This window comes from Exserohilum turcica (assembly GCF_000359705.1).
Source record: "Exserohilum turcica Et28A unplaced genomic scaffold SETTUscaffold_2, whole genome shotgun sequence".
NCBI lineage: Eukaryota > Fungi > Ascomycota > Dothideomycetes > Pleosporales > Pleosporaceae > Exserohilum > Exserohilum turcicum.
The window spans coordinates 3,235,909-3,254,081 of record NW_007360025.1 but is presented as its reverse complement, the minus strand read 5'-3'; the positions used below and the strand labels follow the sequence as shown (position 1 = coordinate 3,254,081).

The following is an 18,173-nucleotide window of genomic DNA, read 5'->3' as shown; positions in this document are numbered from 1 at the left end:
GTCCAAAAGAGAGAGAGAGAGAGAGAGAGAGAGAGAGAGAGAGAGAGAGAGAGAGAGATGGACTTTTTCAACAACAACAACAACAACAACGACAACGGCATATCATACTTTTTCTCAAAAAAAAGCCATCATTCCATTGCCATTTCATAACGCCAAAAGCGCCATTGGATAATGCCTGCCAGACCACTATGCGATACACGAGCAACCCCATGTCCCATTTTTTTCATCTTCACTTCAACGCAGCCAGGTACACCATCTACGAAACCACGCTAGTGCATCTTTGCCCTACGCGCCTTGCCCGGCCGTTTACTCGCGCCACCACCACCGGCACCACCGGACTTGCCCTTCATTTTGCGGACGGAAAAGTCCCGGACGTCGGCACTTGACTTTGCGTCGTTGCTCTTTGCATGGCGCTTCTTGCCGCCAAAGCCGTACTTTTCGTCTTTCTTGTGGCGCTTGGCGTTGAAGGGCTTGCTGCCGTCGGCGGGGCCGCGGCCGCGACGGCTGGGCTTGGAGTCGTCGTCTGCGGTGGCGGCCACGTCGAAGAGGTCTTCTTCGTTGGTGGATGTAATGTCTGCGCCTTGTCGCTCTGCGCCGTGGCGTTAGTATGCGCTCCTAAATCAATCATTTGCAAATACGTACTTCGCTTGAGCGTGTTGATTTTGTCCATGGTATCCCTCTTTTCCTTTGCGCGCTCCTGCATCTTGGCGACCTGGACTTGTTTGCCGAATTTCTTCAGGTCGCGCTGCTTCCGCGCCTCGGCTGCCGCCTTCTTGCCCGCTGCCGCGTCAATCAGCTTCTGCTTGATCTTGCCCATGTGCTCGTCGCTCTTGACCATCTCTGCAAAGTAGTCGGCCGGCCGCGAGAATGGCACACCCTCCTTCTTGAGCATTTGCCGCGCATCCTTGACAGACGAAAGACACTGCTTGTAGAATGCGAGCTCACGGTTGAGATCATCCTCGACGTCGGCAATCTCGACGGGCTCGTCGGTGGTTACGGATTGGTACTCTGAAAAGGCAAGCTTCGAGTAAGGCAATTGTATTCGGTGCAGCGCTGCGGTGAGGGCGGCGGTGTTGTTAATCGTGAGACGCTGGTGGGGGATAATGTCGCCCTTGTCTTCCGAGGCAATGGAGTCGAGATCGGAGAGCGCAATGTCTTCCTCCTCTTCCTCCTCATCGCCCTCTTCCTCGTCCTCATCCGAGCTAATGTCGCTTTCGCTGTCGTCGAGGTGCGAAAGGTCGAGCGCAGGCCGCTTAGATGCGTCGTCGTCGCTGTCGTCCTCTTCATCGTCATCGCTACCATCCGTCTCCCACTCAGGCTCCTTGACCGCAGGCGCAGACTTTGCTTCCTTGTTGCTCTTGTCCGACTTCTTCGCCTTGCCATTGAGCTTGGCCTCTACCTCGTCCAACGGAACAGCGACTCCCCCCTCCTCAGCATCTTCCTCGTCGCCGTCCTTCTGCGCCTTGGACTCCGCGCCCTTTTGTTTCCGCTTGTGAACCTCCTTCTCGTGCTTGCGCTGCTTCTCAAGCTTGATGTTGCGACCTTGCTGATTGATCAGCGCAGCCTTGAGCTTACTTTTCGCCATATCGCCGAGAGTGCAATGCAGCCCCGCGCGCGCGCAGTAACAATTCGTGAATATAATTAAAAAGAAAAGACGTGCGATATGTATATGTGTAGGCGGAGACGAGTGTCAAAGCTTGGCCCAAAAATTAATTCAACGACCTGCCCACAGGCCCTGGGCGCAAGAACATTTTTAGCGGCGGCGCTAAAAGCGCTGACCGCCTACCAAAGAGGCAAGAGGCCGCGGCGAAGACCACGTGCTTTCGTGTGCTTGTCCCTCCTCACCGCACGCTCCGCAGCCTCGTGTCATGGCGGCTTGTCTCACAGTCGCCTTTTCGCCGGACAGTCAAACCCAAAATTCCTGATTCCCACACACACACACTCTCTCTCTCGTTGTCGCCCCGCACTACACTACCCGCAGCAATGACGACGCCCCAGCCGCTCGGGGACCGCTCACAGAGCGACTCGGCCGTACGTCTCGAGGAGGCTGCCTGCATGCCATGCCATGCCGACTAACACCCCCCGCAGTCAGTCAGTTCCAACAACCCCGAAGCGTCGGGCGAGCTTACAGCCGTTGTGGACGATCTGCTCAATCAACTCAATACCAAATTCAACAGCATCAGCAGCGAACTGCTTTCCAAGAGTAAGGGGCCGCCGGCCCAAAGTGCGATGTGAGCTGACGATATGTATAAGTGGATGACATGTCGCGGCGGCTCGATAACCTGGAGGCTACTATTCAAGGTGGCGATGGCACCAAGGGCTCCGGCTCAGGGAAGTGATTGACTAGTCACGGAAGATGTGTGAATAGAAGCGCAGGTCGCAGGTTTCACCGTCATGCACGTTGAGTAGCCAATGGTATAGATTTACAGCATTTTCAAATTGGGTATTGCTTGGGTTCGTTTCACTGAATGACCCATGTCGCTCGCTCTAGCATTTCTTCATGGCGCTCTTGCGCCACATGCATCCTCGTCCTGCTCATCCTATTTGTCATGACGCATCTGCATCAGTACCAGTGGTATTCATATGTACCAGCGGTATTCATATCATCATTGCGATCCATCCGCAGACGTCCAAGTCGTCTACAACTCCGACTTCTCCTCAGTTTCACCCGTGAACTTCTTGAGAATGTTGCTCCTGCTCATCAGGTCATCCATCTTCTCCGGGGCGAGGTTGCCCTTGGCGATGAGTCCTTGCAGACGCTTGAGCTCCTTCTCGGCGTAGTCCGTGTTGGCAGCAATCTTCTCAAAGACCTTGACGTAGTACTTGGCGTACTTGTCCTCCAGCGTCGCCGCAACGGTCTTGGCCTCCTTGACACCACCGGCCCACGAGCCCTGGAACTTCTCAATGATGCTATTGAATGCCTCAATGGTGCCACCGGTAGCATCGAGACCACCACCAACAGCGCGGTGTGTGCCCGTGTTTGTGTTGAGGAACTCAATAAAGGCCTTCTCGTCGCGGGCGCCAGTGTATGGGAGAGGCTCGGTGGAGCCCTTGGGGAAGTATTTGATCGTGGGGTACGACGAGATGCCCTGTTCCTGAGCGAGGGCCTTTGCGTTCTCGGCTTCGGCGTCAACCTTTGCGATGAGGACATTAGGCTCGTTGATGAAGTCGTTGGCGAGCGTCTCCCAGATGGGGGCGAGCGTCTTGCAGTCTGTCGAAACATTAGCTCGAGTCATTCGGGTGGACTGGAGGTATAGCAACTTACGTCCGCACCATGGAGCAGTAAAGGCAACAAGCACGTGCTGGTCCTTTCCAACCTTCTCCTTGAAGCTCTTGTCGTCCAGGAACACAATCTGGCTAGGAAGCTTGCCCTTGACCTTGGGCTTGATGGACGTCTTCTCGGTAATGAACTTGCTCAAGCTCTCCAGGTCGCGTCCGCCCGTGTAGTCGGTGGGCTTGTCGCTCTTTCCATCGAACCACTTGAGCGTGGGGAAGCCCGACACGTCGAAGCGCTTGCCCAGCGACTTGTGGTTGTCAGCATCGACCTTTGCAACGCTGACCTTGTCGCCGGCGTGCTGGAACACGGTGGCAAGCTCCTCGTAGACGGGAGCGAGGTTCTTGCAGTGGCCGCACCAGGGGGCGAAGAACTCGACGAGCGCCGGCTTGCCAGACTTGAGCACCACGGCGTCAAAGTTGGACGGCTCGAGGTCGATGACGGCAGATGCCGAGACAAGGGCGGGCAGCAGCGCAATGGCTGCGGGTATCAGATTGCGGAACAACATTGTGAGGGTTGGGTGGTGCTATGCAAGGTGGCAATCGGAGCTCCCCAACTTTATGTTGAAGGGCGGTGGGGGGGGGGAACTCGGGACGGAGCTTCGAGTGGCCATCCAGGGTCCTGAGGTGGCCATCGCTTAGCATGCAAGGTGTCCTCTCACCACGCCTCTATAGTAGGAATGGTTACAAATCCACTCAGCGCCATCCCAACAATTGTGAAACTGCAGTTTGTCGCAAGTAGGGGTTCTTGGAGCGATCTGACATTTTGCAAGGCAGAGAGCAGCCGGGCTGTAGCTGCACGCTTTGATTGTTGCGAAGCGGGGGCTCTATTGCACGGCGACTGTATCCAGTCTATCAAAGCACATGTACGCTTAGAACACATCAATTCAGGGTATCACCACATGCACACACGTCACTAATTCAACGACATCTTCCAATGATTGCCGCCCGTCATGCCATAACTCCCACTAACCGTCTTCTCCTCCTTGTGCCCCTCCTCCTCCTCCCCCACCTCCTTCCTCCCCGCCTTGACCTGCGCCGCCACGCCCTCGACGCACGCCCTCAACGCCCTGACATCCGCGCCCCTAACCTCCTGCACCTTGTTGCCGTCCTTGAACAGCATAAACGTCGGCATGGCCGTGACGCCGTACTGGCCCGCCACCTCACGCTGCTCATCGACGTTTACTTTTACAAATGCGAGTTTAGCGGGCGTCGCGTGCGCGCCCGCGAGTTGGCTGTAGATGGGCGCGATTTGCTTGCATGGCGGACACCAGGTGGCGTAGAAGTCGGCGATGAGGTACGTGTGTGCTGTGAGGAGCGTGCGGAAGTGGAGGGGTGCTGAGATTTCTGTTGCCATTGTTTGTTCGTTGGATGTAAATGTAAATTGGATGGATGGATAGATAGATGGTCGGGCTTTCTAGTCCCGGGATCAAATCAAACGAGTTATTTCCCCAGTAGTATTTTGTAGTGTATCCTTTCTTTTGGTCTTTTTGAGTTTCTGAAATCTGGTATTGTGTATCGAGTTCGTTGCATGCAAGATTAAACTGAGTTGGATATTAGCAGGGCCGCCGATAGTTTTGTACGTAGTCGCTCGCTGTTTAAAGTTGCCAAAATGGCGCAATATGGCAATGGAACCTTCTACACTTTGCTGAGCAAACGCGGCATCTCGCCAGCGCGCACATTTGTAATCCAGAATAAAATAAAATAGACACCATCATCACCATCACGTGCCCACGCGCTTTTGCTGTTCGCGGTAGTCGGCGATAATAGCAAGCAGCGGTCTAGTATTCCAGCGGTTTTTTTTAACGCTCCTGGTTTCCGGGAATGGTATCATCCAAGGTGCAGTGTAGTAGTAGCTCCGACTAGATGCTACGCACGACTTAATTCTCCCACGCAAGCTTTCGTAGCAGGAAAAAGTGAATTTCACAAGCTTACAAGAGTCGCATATATCTCATAGCACGCATTCGGAAAAGGCAAATGCAGCCCCCAACCCACAAACGCCTCGCTATGCAAACATTCAACACATATACCCAGCCACCTAGTAAACCACCCACACGGACAAAGACCTAGCCCCCACCTCTCCCCAGTATCTCTTCTCTCTCCAAGACCTCTGGCTTAAACTTGATCAGGAAGACCGTCTTGCCAGGCCACATGCCCTTTCCATCCTTGCCCTCCTCCTCGCCCACACTATGCGCCGTGACGCCCTCAGTCGGAAAACCCGCGCCGTCGCACACACCCTCGATGATGCCGGCGACAAAGGCGGCGCAATTGAGGCTCGACAGCTCCTTGGGCAGCGAGATGTACTGGTTGACCATGGGCTCGTTGTCAAACAGCATGTACTGGCCTGGGTCGGTGCCAGATTTTTCCAGCGCGTCGGCCGGCCGCCCAAACAGGTAGCGGTATAGCTGCTGGGCGATGAATTGGAGGAGCGGCAGGATGCGCGTCGGGCGTATCGAGGCGAGCGGGTTTGCGGTGCGCGAGAGGAGCAGGTCGAGGAGACGGAGGCCAATCGGGTAGCCTTGGCTGTTGAGTCTGGAGACATGGCCATTTAGTAGTCTGCCCCGCATACAAAAGGGAGACTTTGAGGTTTGCGCAATGCGGTGGCATCCCCTCGTACATCATCCCCGTACATCAATAGTGGCGTACCTTTGTTCCAGGTCGCCCACGTCCTTTGCACCCTTCTGCGCATACGCAATCATTTCGATGAAGAGATAGGCAAAGGCGGCGCGACTGAGCTCGGCATTCTTGCTGCGGTTGAGATTGCGGTCGTATATGCTCTTCTTGTTGGAGGGGTAGCGGAGGCCAGACGCTTGGCCGGGGTTGCCGTTCATGGCTGCGTCCTGGGCCTGCGACGAAGAGGCGGCCGACGACGGCGGGCGCAGCGTCGTGGCGGTCGACGAGGCCGACGCGGGTCGGGCGAGGCTGGCGGGCTGTGGGAGGGGCGACTGCCGCGTCGTGTAGTGCGAGGGGAGGATGGGGAGTAGGTTGGACATGGTGCCGCTGCTCGAGGCCTTGCCGGCAGACGGTTTGGCGGTCCAAGGTGGGTCGGAGGGGCGTGCGGCGTACGGCGTGCGTCACAGCTGGGCGGTGGTGAGGATGAGGCGCCAAGCTTTACGTCGACATTGTATTGTTCCCCCATGGCATGGAGGAGTCGTTACCACATGAAAAGGCCCGACTGCGCCCTCACCCATCTGATATCATTATCTTGCCGACATTACTATAATACACATATTTCTCGCATCATGTCCAGGAGCAGCGAGCGACATGTCCAGCAGCACATCCCGTATCCCTGCCCTTAGCCCTCCTCATTATAGCAGGCTTTGGCGTGTCGACAGACGGCCTCCAAAGCACGCCTCGAGCGCCAGCCATCGTGCTCTGCCCCAGTCTCCACACAACCATTCGCATTCTCGACCATGTCCTCATACAGTCTGGCCTTCATCCTGGCCTCTTCGGAAGCGCCTGCACCGGGAACCTGCCCATCCTCCTTCAGTCCACACCATCGCTTGTACCATGTCTTGACATATGCAGTCATGTCCACCTGGTATCGTCCCAGCTCCGCCATGATGCGCTGGATATCGATACGGCGCACTTCAAACTGAATAGGAATGACCACCACGGTATTGTTTGCATCGACAGCAGCGTCGCGCTTGTGCGGAGCGCCGGACTGCTCGACCTCGAGTTCTGCGCGAAGCTTTTCGTTGGCCTTTTGCTGTTCCTGCAACGCCGCCAGCGCATCGTCGCGTTCTTTCTTCATCTTACGTTGAGATGCAAGATGGCGCTGTTTGGCTCCTACGGCTTCTTTGGCCTTTTCCTCTTCTTTCCCAGCGACTTCCTTGGCGTGCCTGACCTTCTTGTTCGCGCCCTTGAGCTTGCTAGCCTTGCTCTCATTCTGGTTGCCCAAGTAGACATTCTCGCGCTCCGTCATCTTTCAATTCTCTTTGAGCCGATCATTCTCTGAACGCAGGCGCGCCGTCTCGTTTTGGAGGCGATTGATGCGGCGTACAATATCGCGGGGAAGGTTCGAGTTGGCGGCACCTCGAGATACTCCATGGTCCAGGTCTGCAATGATCTTGGCTTGCTCTTCAGTTTCTGCCTTCCAGTAGTCGCGCTGTTGACTCAGATTCGCGATGATGGACCGGAGACGGGCCTGTTCGCTCTCCTTCTCATCCAGCTCCTCATTGCTCGCATCTGCCGCCCACAGCAACTCTCCGGCCTTGATATGAGAGCCCTGCCTCGATAGACTGGCTGGAGAACTCTCCGCGCACACGTCAAGCGACTCGAGGAAAAGCGCGTCTAGATTAAAGCTCATCTGCTAAATGTTAGCACGAGCGGCCAATGGTCTGCTGATAACATCATACCGTGAGTTAGTCTTGAGCCAGGGCGTTGAGGGTTGCGCATGCGGGTCGGGCTAGGTCGAGGTTCAAGTGGTGCTGGTGAAGTCTACAGCAAACGGATTGGGCAGCTGCGCGCTCTTTCACCGTGAAGTCGCATTCACCGGGGGCCCGTCTTTCCGAAGAGCTCAACCCAGGCCCTGTCTAAACATTAAATCCCCTGGAAAGGAAAGTCTCCATGTAAATTAGGTATTATCATTCAGTAGCCACGCTGGGCAATATATTATGCTCGAAGCTCTGCAGAGGAACCGAGTTACGAGCATGATGCGAGGCTGTCATTCCGCTCCAGGGCGCCCACCCGATCTATGACGCGTACCAGGTCTTTCACTCGAAACGGTTTGGAGATCGCGTCGTCCATGCCCGCATCCGTAGCCCGCTTCAGCTGCTCCGGCCTTGCGTTCGCAGTCACAGCAATCATTTGCAAACGCTTGTTAATCTGTCCGCTGTTTTCTGCAGCGCGTAGTATACCTGCGCATTGGAGACCGTTCATGACGGGCATTTCCACATCCATGAGAATGACATCGATGCTTGGGCTGGAAGCGGCGGTACCAGCGTGGTCTTTCCAGTGCCTTGTAGATTTGACAAAGTCCAGAGCGGCTTGCCCATTGTCGGCTGTGTGAACAATGTAGCCATGTTGCTGCAGCTGTTTCTTCAAGACGCGCTGATTTACCAAGTTGTCTTCCACGAGAAGAACACTAAGCTGTGGCGTGCCTTGTGACTGAGAGTCCCTGGACGCGGTAGCGGAATGTTGAAATGTGGCGCCCTTGAATCCGGCGGACCCATCGATCGAGGCGCTAAGCCCGTTATCCGGCGGGGCTGCGATCGAAGCCTTGGCGTAGAAAGCGAACCTTGACCCTACGTTCTCCTGCGATGAAAAGCCAATTTCCCCGCCTTGCAAAGCTACTAGCTTCCGACTGATGAACAAACCTAGGCCGGAGCCGCCGTACTTGCTGTATGTTTTTGGTGACGCTTGAATGAACCGAGAGAAGATGCGTTTCATGGCAGTCGAGTCCATGCCACAGCCGGTGTCGTTTACGCTGCACCACAGGTAGAGCTCCTTTCCGTCCTTTGCTGTAGCTGCGTTCGCCTCGTTCTGCTGCGATGGCGATGGCGACGCCACCATCATGAGATCGACAAACACATCCGCAGGACGCGAATAAGAAGCGCCAATGCAGACTGTGACATTCCTGCTTCCTGCACTATCTTTTGTAAACTTGATAGCATTCACAACCAAGTTCACAAGCACCTGCATGATTCGTCCAGAGTCGGCTTCGATCCAGTCAATCCCAAGTTCGCTCAGAGATGGGTCAGGTACTGTCCTGAACATGACGCCAGCCTGGGCAGCTTCGAGCCTGAACGTGCTCTCGACCTGGTCGAGGAAGCTCCTCACCTGGAAAGCAGAAGGACATATTTCCAACAGGTTAGAGTCTAGCTTTGAGAGCGAAAGGATATCGTCGATGATCCGTTTCTGATGCACGGTACACGACATGATGGTGTCGACAGCCTCGGTCATGTTGCTGGTACATTCCTGAAGCCGCTTCGTGGTGGCGGCTTTATTTGCCTCGGATGTCACTCGATACTTTACCTGGTCAAGCAGTAGCTTCATGTCGGAAAGCGAATTTGCCAAAGAGTCTGCACAATGCATCACTGCGCTGAGGGGATTCCTGATCTACGAGCGTGTTAGACCTCGGTAATCCAGCGATCAGCTAGAAGAACATACCTCGTGACTAGTCATATCAACAAAGCTATGCAAGGTTAGTGAGGCGCGCAAAATATGAGCGGGACACATACTTTTCCTGCTGGCGCCTGGCTTCGACGGCTTCCTGAATCTCTGTTCGCTGCAAAGCTTCGGCGGTTTTGAATTCGCTAATATCCACAATGGTAGTCGTAATATGTACACCCTCACTGCCCACCATCTCCGGAGTGGCAGTGAGCTTCACCCATGTCTGCTCCGAGCTATGGGGTGTTCTCTTCAAGCGTTTAAGTCGCAGTTGGAGGCTAACAGACTTGCCGCTTCGTGATATCTCGTCCATGCGCACATTGAATTCCGAGACGTCCTCGGGCAAAATGATGGCTCGGAAATCAACACTCTTGACTGACACGGAAGGGTGGCCAGTCATCTGAAACCAGGTTTTGTTGACGAACGAGGGTACTCCGTCTTGATCGAATATGAGGACACCCATGGGCGCATTGTCAATAATGTTCAACAGACGAAATTCACTCAAGCGAGCGGGCTCCTGAGAGCCAGAGCGCTGGGCTAAGGTGTCGTGCTGGATGCTTTTCTGGCTCTCGAGCACCGTAACACACCCTGTGATGCTCACAACACCGCTTGCACTATCAATGACAGGAACGCAGGCTATCTGGACCCATCTTTTCTCTTGGCCACGAGGCTGGAACGTTGTTGAGAATGTCGATGGCTGGCCACTAGTTAAGCTGTGCCAATGGGCTGTCAGTAGTAGCTGATCTTCTTGCTCGCAAAGCTCCAATAGCCTCGTCTGATTCTGTACATCGGGGTCGCTGGAACAACCGCTAATACTGCAGAATGCATCCTATTTGTTGTGAGTATGTGCATGGTACATCCTGCTGTCCTTCTTACATTAGTCTGCATCAGCTTTCCCAATGGGTTGCACTCGAAGAAGCCGATGCTTTTGCTACAAAGTCAGCCTGGCCCGTCCGTGAGAGGCGGCAAACTAACCTGGCGGCATCCATTATCTGCAGCATTCGCTGCACTTTGCCTGTTGCTAGAGCAGCCTCTTGTTGCTTCAAGTGAACTTCCTTGGCGTACATTTCCCTCTCCTTGGCTATGCGTTTTTGGTCATTTTCGTGGGCTAGTTTCCTGGCCTCGGCCATGGTGACTGCTGCGACACTGCTGCAAAAGTGTTGATGGAGTGTTTGTACCCACGCTTGATAGGAGCTGTCATAGGGACTTCGTGGCGCCAGCCCAATGATCATGACGGCGTGGACGCTTGCGGACTTATCCATGACGCTTGGTAAAACAATGGCCTCTAGGCAATCATCTCCATAACACCGTTCCCTGGACGCATGGCACATCTCTGGCGGCAGGGTACCGTCTGCTGCTCGGAGAAGCTGCGGAGCGCGCATATCGACTGTCTCGTAAATGCTCTTGATCCAGGCTCGACCCTGGCCGCGCTTGATGTGGGATGGAAGTGGGGATGCGAAGGCGCCAACCGTGCCAGCAAGTACAAAGTCTTGGGCACTAATGTGATTTGATATGAAGCCTGTCTCTTCACGCACAAGGGTATTGTCGGCGTGATATATGGCGGCAAATGCAATGTCGCCGTCACCGCTCGATATGCCATTCAATAGCGAGGCCCACAGGGCATGTGGATCTGGTGCATCCATGGAGGCGCCGCGGATGTGCTCGAGCGATTGCTCGCGGCGATTTTGCAAAGCGTCTTTGGTGGTGTCGTATGCTGTGACATGGTAGCCGTCGAGGGAGAGAGGCAGTTTTACCATTGTGGCCGAGAGGAAGACCTCCTCGAGACGGCCATGCTGTGGGAAGAAAAAGGGCGTGTGGTGTTGGTCGAGGGCAGAGCCGTCCTGGGCGTGCTGGGCGATGGTTAGGATGGCCTGGCCTTGGCCAATCATGGCTGTGTTGAGGGCGATTGGCCGGCCTTGGTAGAGCGGATGACAGTCGCGGAGCAGTCTGCCGTAAGCTGTGTTGTATAAGATTATCGAGTCACGCCCCAATAGGAAAATTTGTGGCTGCGGGCTGAGCATGGCCAGGTTGATGAGGACCAGTAGTTCGCGTGGCCATTCTGCAATGGGGCCAGGAGCGGTATCGGCCCAGTTCAGCTCGCGTATGTATTGCAGGTCGGAGTCAATGGCGGAATCGCCGGTTGGCTCGGTGAGGAAAGAGAGATGGGGATGAGGCTTCCCCGCATGCTGTGCAGTCTCGAGCTCTGCGGACATGGTTGCGACGAGAAGGCGACCGAGTCAAAAGATAGCCCGTGGCGGCTGAGATGGTTGTGGAGCAGAAAAGTTGACGGGCGGTCAAACAGACGACGCATCCACGCTGCGTGCATCAGCAAGCCGATGCGTACAAATGGCTCTCGGCCAGTCTTCGGAGAAGTTTGTTCAGGGCCCTGCCCACAGCCGCATCTGGATTGGTGTCCATGCGCGTGGTTGGGAGCTTAGCACCGACACCTGAAGCATGACCGCAGTTGTCCCGCGTGTCGCCCCGGTATCCGCCTCATGGATCCGTCGTGGCATACTGTGTGTGTGTGTGTGTGTAGCAGGAGTTCAACGGCGCCCCACGGCGCTTGCAGGCACCGGCATGCACAGCGGAGCCGGAGCGCTAGGGCGAACGTTGGCGTTTGGCGTTGTGTGTGTGTGTGTATGTGGTAGCAGCAGGTGTAGCTAGTCGTATGGTGAAGCATGGCGACGTCGTGGTGGAGGTAGCAGTAGTGCTGAGCGTGGTGGAGGTGCGCCGAGTCGATTGTGTCATGATTCGCTGCAGGGATGAGAAATTCCCCGCCTTGCCTTGGCGCTCACAATGACGAAAAAGGGGGCCTGGCGCTGCATGCGATGACGTCGGTCTGCACGGAACAGTCATGGTTTTCGCTAGCTCCCGTGATTAGGCTTTGGCGTGCTGGCCAGCCATAAGCTTAGCAGCTGACGAGGCGACGTTTGGCCGCCATGTCAATGACCGCATACTTACCGGCGCGCTGGGTGGCAGCCGTGCCTGAGCCCGCGTTTCGCAATAGCCGGCATATTATGCCCAATTTGCAGCTCCAGCTCCAGCGCCCAGCGCCCGCTACCACGTGGAGCGCGGCGGCGAGACGGAGCATCATGCAGGCCAGGTCAGCAGCGCAGCCCGAGTAGCCTTTCTCAACACATTTGGTCGCCTCCGCGCCACGTAAGCATCGCATTGCCCAGCTTGAATCAGCCTAACAGGAACCTTAATGCCGTCGTCGCCGCCGTTTCTGGCCAAGCAAGTCGTGCATTCGAGGCCATGTATCATGTCCTGATAGCTGGCCATGAAACCATGCTGCATTGCCTTTGGTGGGCACGTCTGCCTGGACAGCAGATGCTCTTGCGCTGTTGAGCTTCATCAGGCCAAGATACAGGCATGTGTGTATTACATACTCGCTGCACACACACACGGCACATGCCGCTGGCTTCTAGTTGGTTCTCTGGCCTTTCCACAGTGGGGCCAGGCGATCGATGGCAATGGCGGTGGTGGTGGCCGCGGTGGCAGCAGACCCTGACTCCACCCGGCCCACTCACGTCGCTGCAAATCGAGGCATAGCGCGAATAAGCGCCCGACACCACGCTGCCACTGCTTCTGCTTCGGCCTTGATGACTGCCGCCCATCCGGCCTCACATGCCGCTTTCAGGAGAAAACACGCACCATCCTCTGGCAAGCCCCACGTCCGCCCCTCCATCCACCACCACCACCACCGCCAGCAACCAGCGACCAGCAACCAGCACACACCACGAGGGATCAACGCTGCCCTTGCTCTCAGCGTCAGTGTCAGTGCCAGCGATCTCCCCCCGTAGTCTGCGATACCCGGCATCGATCGAAACTCGCCCCCCCAACCCCGATGCTTCCTCCAACACGCGTCTATTCTAAACATGGCCACCCAGCCCTCGACATCCGGCAACGACTCGTATCCCCTGACGCGCATTACACATGCGCATCTACTGTAGTACGTATGTAGAGTGGTGTCGCCGACCAACATAGCAACTGTTGCGCTGTCGAACCAATGGTCCATGGAGGTCGTCATGCTGCCCCAGCCCTAACCATGCAAGCCCTCTCGGCAGTGCAGCAATCTGCCCTCGGGAAATGCACCATCCATGCTGTATATTATCAAGCTATGCGCTTTTCCTCGGAACCGTCCCTGTCCCTGGATTCGTTCCTGTCGCGTGAACAATCAAAAGACAGGGAGTCGGCTGCCCGTTGCATTGATCATGTTGTCTGGACTTTGACAAGCGCCCGTGGTTATCTTATTAGCCCTGCATCTTAACGGCCCTCGGTGCCGTTTGAGAAACGATCTTCGTCTTCACCGCCCGACGGGCACATGGCTAGTTGTGTGCCTAGGTGTACGCTGGCGACCGTTTTCTGACTGCATTACATGCGCGAGTAGGTTTGTCATGGCGTTGCGTCGTCGTTGAAGTAGGTCATAGACGATGACTCGGCTCGTGAGCACCCAAGCTGTAAGCGATCACGTGACTTTGGCAATCAGGCCTTGGACCATCCGCTTGTCCTGCTTCTTGTCCTTGTCCTTCTTACAACCACCAACTCTTATATAGATTAGCGAGTCTAACACCGCCGCGCGTCGTTGCGAAGAGACTACGCTGACCTTGCTCTTCGCCCTTTGCTTCCAAATCCATTTGCCTGAATCCCACCGGTGAGCCTAATGCAAGGACATCCCTTGCCTGCGAGTCTTAAACATTGTTCCTGCCGTGCTCCTACGGCTGCACTTGTGATGACCCATTGACTTCCTCACCTAGCAGCGCCGCATTGATGCATGGTAGCATTCTCGGGTCGTCCAAGCATGTCGCATTCCAAGACGTTCACAATGCTGTCTCTCGATCGACTCGGCCCATCACGTGATGGCGAAAAACGCGGCGAGATCCAGGGATACAGTTTAGCGATTGCATCAGAGATCAGCTCATCTTATATACGACAGGCTCAGAAAACTCCTTCTTACTCGGACCTGGTACTGATAACATGGCGTGAGCTGGTGTGAGCTAGTGCCAATTACCTCGTTAGTACTAGGTGAGGGAAAAGCCGCCACCATTCGCTTAAGTACGCTTCTGCATACATGTGCACGCCCAGTGGTAACACACCAGCAACCACTCGAGATTGCATGTCCGCCTCGAGCATCGTAAGTATTGTTCCTACGGGTATACGGCTGTATAGCGCATCCGGACCAGCGGCAAGGAACAAAGGGATGAAGAGGAAGAGGGGATGCGCGGCACCCGGGATACCAAAGCGATGCGTTCCTATTCCAGCGTTTCCCCGCTTTTCGCCCATTGTAGCTTCGCCCCGTCTCCTCCTCACCAACGAATGGTGGAGTGGTACTTTTAGCTGTCACGCAAGACGCCGGTCGAACCATGGAGGACCACGTCTTGCGACGTCTTGTTGGATGCGCAGCGGATGCGAGCCTTTGATGCGAGCCTGTTACGCGATGTGGCCGTGGACGCCGCTACGTTCGGCGAGGAATATATGGGTGTCTATCATCTCACGGCAGCATGGCTCCCAGCAGGGTTGGATTCGATACGCGCGGAATTGGATCTTCCGCGGATCCGGGCTTATTCTATTGTTTCTGTGTCCTCGAATAGGGGTCATGTCCGCCATTGAAAGCGCTTTTGCCACGGCTGTCATCGAGCAAGAATACCACGACTTGCCAGACTGGGCATCATCCTCTGGGGACACCAACGGCAATTCTTCGACGACACCATTACAGCAATGCGCGCAGCACGGTACCACGGAATTGAGGATGTTCGCATCGAGGATGTGGAGCCGCAGAAGTGTGGGCCAGGCCAAGTCAGAGTACGCACTCGTGCTTTGTCTTCAGAAACAAAAAATAGTAACAAGCCATCTAGGTTGCCCCCGCCTTCGCAGGCATCTGCGGTTCCGATCTCCATGAGTATCTCGGGGGCCCTGTCTTTATTCCAACAAAGCCCCATCCCTGCACTCATGAGACGTTGCCCGTAACTCTCGGGCACGAGTTCTCAGGCACCATTACCGAAGTCGGCTCCGCAGACTCGCCTTTCTCAGTTGGGCAGAAGGTGTGTGTCCAGCCGGCCCTGTACTGCGGTGAGTGCGTGCCATGCAAAACGGGATGTGAAAACGTGTGCTTCAAAGGCGGCTTCATTGGGCTGTCTGGAGGCGGTGGTGGACTGAGCGAGTCGGTAGTTGTACCCCAAGACACTGTGCTGAGACTACCAAACAACGTACCGCTTGACGTTGGTGCGCTAGTCGAGCCGTTGAGTGTTGCGTGGCATGCTATCTCGGCGGCGTCCTTGACTAAAGACTCGGCTGTCTTGATCCTGGGTGGCGGGCCCATCGGCCTCGCTATTGTACAGTGTCTGGTTGCAATAGGAGTTCAGAAGATCATCTTGAGCGAGGTGTCGGGCTCGCGACAACGCTTCGCCCGGGATTTCGGCGCCCATCACGTCTTGTCTCCCAAGACAGACGATGTTGCTCAAACGAGTATAGCGCTAACTAACAATGCCGGACCAAACGTCGTCTTTGATTGCGCAGGCGTGCCAGCAAGTATCGAAACCGCGTACGCGGCTATCAGGCCGCGCGGTACAATCGTCAATGTCGCCATCTGGGAGAATAGTGTGCCTTTTAATCCTAACATGCTGCTGTTCCGCGAAGTAAAGTATACTGGTGTGGCAGGATATCAAAGGAAAGACTTCGAGGCCATTATTGAGATGCTGGGTTCTGGTAAGTGGAGCCATGGGGATAGTGTGTAGCAAAATTGACACAGACGCAGGCAAGTTGCAACCGAGCAAGATGATTACGCGAAAGATAGCGCTGGATGACCTGGTTGAAGACGGGATCAAAGCTCTCATCAATGATAAAGAGAACCAGGTAAAGATTGTGGTTCAACTGCCGGAGACGGGCCGCATGGGGTCTGCCGTGCATTGAGTGATTTGCAGTGGTTGTGTCATGGCATGATACCACAGTGGGTGGTAGTGGGTGGTGGATAGCGGAGCAGTTTTTCGTTTAGCCAAATGAAGTTTGTGAGCCTCATTCTCCATGTGGAGCTCTGGGTGATATAGCCGACTATTGCGTGTGGAAGGCCCAACAACCAGGTAGCAGGGCAACATGGCGAGTCATGAGGAGGTTCTGCGCAGAAGACATGGAGATGTTGGGCCGGAGAATGAATCAGCCGTGCAAGCGTCCAAGTCCACGATTATGAATCACGACGGTGTGGATACCCATCCATGGACAGCCGAGACATGGTTAGCCCTCGGATGCGATATTAAAAGGCTTGGAAGGCGGGCAACCGGTGGGGTTGGTGTTGCTAGCTTGCAGAGTGTACCAGACATGGCGAGTCACGTCAGCTCGGGAGATGTGGGAATAGGACTACACTAGCATGCGAGCGCCGTGTCTTGGCCTGGCGGGCAGTGCAAGAGTGAGAGTAGTGGTAGTGGTAGAGAGTGTCTTGTGAGCGGTGCCTATTTTGTCAGTGTGCAAACACGACAGGATGGGGCTTGGCACGGGGCTGGTCTGTGCATGTTTTGCAGACTCGGCGCTTGAAACACGCGACACTCGTGCAGTTCTCGAACAGACATGACTTGCTTTTTGGAGGCGCAGCGTCTCGTCCAAGTACCCAAGGTGACGGGCAGCCAGATGCGCGAAGGCTGAGCGATGGAGTATCAGCACGGGTTGGTGCGGGACTGATGTGAAGCCTGGAGTGTTGTTTTTCTCATGTATCGGTCCTTTGGCGGTGTGAAGAAAATGTCGGAGTCTGGCGTAGGCATACTAGACTACACAGCAGCTGGGTACTATGTTGTGAATGGTGCGGTTCGCCGCCACATTGACGCCCATGTAGGAGCCGGCAAACCTTGGATGCGCCAGCATGTCAGAGGAACCGACGGCCCCGTCGAGCACACGATACATGGCAGCTCCGAGCCCGTGCTGGGCAGTGGTAGAAATTCTTCTTTGTCGGAGCCTTGAAGCGTGTCGGAGAAGGATGGCGACGTCATACGTGTAGCATGTGCAGGCCAGATAAGTACGCGCGTAGGCAATGGCTCAGCTCAGCCATGGTCGTCGAGGTTGAAGATTAGGTTTCGCGCAAGTGGTAGTCGGTAGTCGGCAGTCGGCATCAGCATAGTCGTGATGGCGGTGCTGCGAGATGTGGGTGGACAGGAAGCAAGGTGGACCGCGGGACGTGGGGCTGGGCGTACATGTGCATGCATGCAGGATTCGTGTACAAGGAGGCTGCTCCCACTCGGGCGACTTTTGTTTTTGTGTAGCAGGGCAGGGCAGGGCAGCCCGCCGTTTGGAGGCATGCAGGCGGCTAAGCGAAGCCGTTTTCCTTGGGCGTGGGCGTGGGCGTGGGCTCTGGGGCATGCAGCACCGACATGCGGTTTTGTTGTTGAGTTTCACGGGGCGCGCAACGGACGGCGAGGGCAGTCTTGGGCCAGGCCAAGTATTCTTAGTATTATTAGCTGCTACTTGGTTGACCAAGCAAGACTTTGGCAGCCTTTGCTCGTACCTCGTCGCCGCCAACGGGCAACGGGCAACGGGCAACGGGTACCTGCGCCCCGTCGTCGTCGCCGCCGCCGCCGCCGCCAGTGCCAGCGCCATCCACACTGATAGTCCAAGGCGCCTCCCTCCTACAGCACACCAATGCACTTGCACACACGGCTGCTGCCCGCGTGACACAAGACTGCCATGTTTGCGCGGCCTCTGGATGCGATGCGATGCGATGCGATGATAGCGGCGCGCTGTGGTGCGGTGAAGCTGGATGCGGCCATGCTATGCTGTGCCAGCGCGGCGCAATCAACACCCCGGCGCGC

The 18,173-nt window shown here is 55.7% G+C and overlaps 9 protein-coding genes across 9 annotated transcripts; 3 read left to right on the top strand and 6 right to left on the bottom strand.

The window, feature by feature from the left end:
- Positions 1-98: 98 nt before the first annotated feature.
- Positions 99-1,590, bottom strand: SETTUDRAFT_136233 (uncharacterized protein). The gene is made up of 2 exons (XM_008027640.1): positions 643-1,590; positions 99-589 (listed from the first exon to the last, which is right to left on the bottom strand). The coding sequence occupies exons 1-2, from the start codon at positions 1,583-1,585 to the stop codon at positions 270-272; spliced, it is 1,263 nt and encodes a 420-aa protein (XP_008025831.1). The 5' UTR covers positions 1,586-1,590; the 3' UTR covers positions 99-269.
- Positions 1,591-1,983: 393 nt separating this feature from the next.
- On the top strand, positions 1,984-2,339 carry SETTUDRAFT_88321 (uncharacterized protein; the record flags this gene model as incomplete). The annotated part of the gene is made up of 3 exons (XM_008027639.1): positions 1,984-2,031; positions 2,089-2,203; positions 2,254-2,339. The coding sequence occupies 3 exons, from the start codon at positions 1,984-1,986 to the stop codon at positions 2,337-2,339; spliced, it is 249 nt and encodes an 82-aa protein (XP_008025830.1).
- Positions 2,340-2,410: 71 nt separating this feature from the next.
- Positions 2,411-3,792, bottom strand: SETTUDRAFT_116415 (uncharacterized protein). Its single transcript, XM_008027638.1, has 2 exons — positions 3,266-3,792; positions 2,411-3,211 (listed from the first exon to the last, which is right to left on the bottom strand). Exons 1-2 carry the CDS (start codon positions 3,780-3,782, stop codon positions 2,640-2,642), a joined length of 1,089 nt encoding a protein of 362 aa, XP_008025829.1. The 5' UTR covers positions 3,783-3,792; the 3' UTR covers positions 2,411-2,639.
- A 234-nt stretch (positions 3,793-4,026) lies between these two features.
- On the bottom strand, positions 4,027-4,756 carry SETTUDRAFT_163357 (uncharacterized protein). The gene has a single exon (XM_008027637.1). It carries the CDS (start codon positions 4,628-4,630, stop codon positions 4,190-4,192), a length of 441 nt encoding a protein of 146 aa, XP_008025828.1. The 5' UTR covers positions 4,631-4,756; the 3' UTR covers positions 4,027-4,189.
- A 592-nt stretch (positions 4,757-5,348) lies between these two features.
- Positions 5,349-6,104, bottom strand: SETTUDRAFT_69664 (uncharacterized protein; the record flags this gene model as incomplete). Its single annotated transcript, XM_008026974.1, has 2 exons — positions 5,349-5,805; positions 5,920-6,104. Coding segments are annotated over 2 exons (642 nt in total), but the record flags the coding sequence as incomplete, so codon positions are not given.
- Positions 6,105-6,568: 464 nt separating this feature from the next.
- Positions 6,569-7,582, bottom strand: SETTUDRAFT_154111 (uncharacterized protein; the record flags this gene model as incomplete). Its single annotated transcript, XM_008027636.1, has 2 exons — positions 6,569-7,198; positions 7,319-7,582. 2 exons carry the CDS (start codon positions 7,580-7,582, stop codon positions 6,569-6,571), a joined length of 894 nt encoding a protein of 297 aa, XP_008025827.1.
- A 335-nt stretch (positions 7,583-7,917) lies between these two features.
- SETTUDRAFT_89396 (uncharacterized protein) lies at positions 7,918-11,597 on the bottom strand (the record flags this gene model as incomplete). Its single annotated transcript, XM_008027635.1, has 5 exons — positions 7,918-9,333; positions 9,385-9,409; positions 9,456-10,213; positions 10,261-10,309; positions 10,360-11,597. 5 exons carry the CDS (start codon positions 11,595-11,597, stop codon positions 7,918-7,920), a joined length of 3,486 nt encoding a protein of 1,161 aa, XP_008025826.1.
- A 1,389-nt stretch (positions 11,598-12,986) lies between these two features.
- Positions 12,987-13,187, top strand: SETTUDRAFT_154109 (uncharacterized protein; the record flags this gene model as incomplete). The annotated part of the gene is made up of 1 exon (XM_008027634.1): positions 12,987-13,187. The coding sequence occupies one exon, from the start codon at positions 12,987-12,989 to the stop codon at positions 13,185-13,187; it is 201 nt and encodes a 66-aa protein (XP_008025825.1).
- Positions 13,188-15,102: 1,915 nt separating this feature from the next.
- On the top strand, positions 15,103-16,293 carry SETTUDRAFT_154108 (uncharacterized protein; the record flags this gene model as incomplete). Its single annotated transcript, XM_008027633.1, has 3 exons — positions 15,103-15,186; positions 15,240-16,089; positions 16,139-16,293. 3 exons carry the CDS (start codon positions 15,103-15,105, stop codon positions 16,291-16,293), a joined length of 1,089 nt encoding a protein of 362 aa, XP_008025824.1.
- Positions 16,294-18,173: the final 1,880 nt, after the last annotated feature.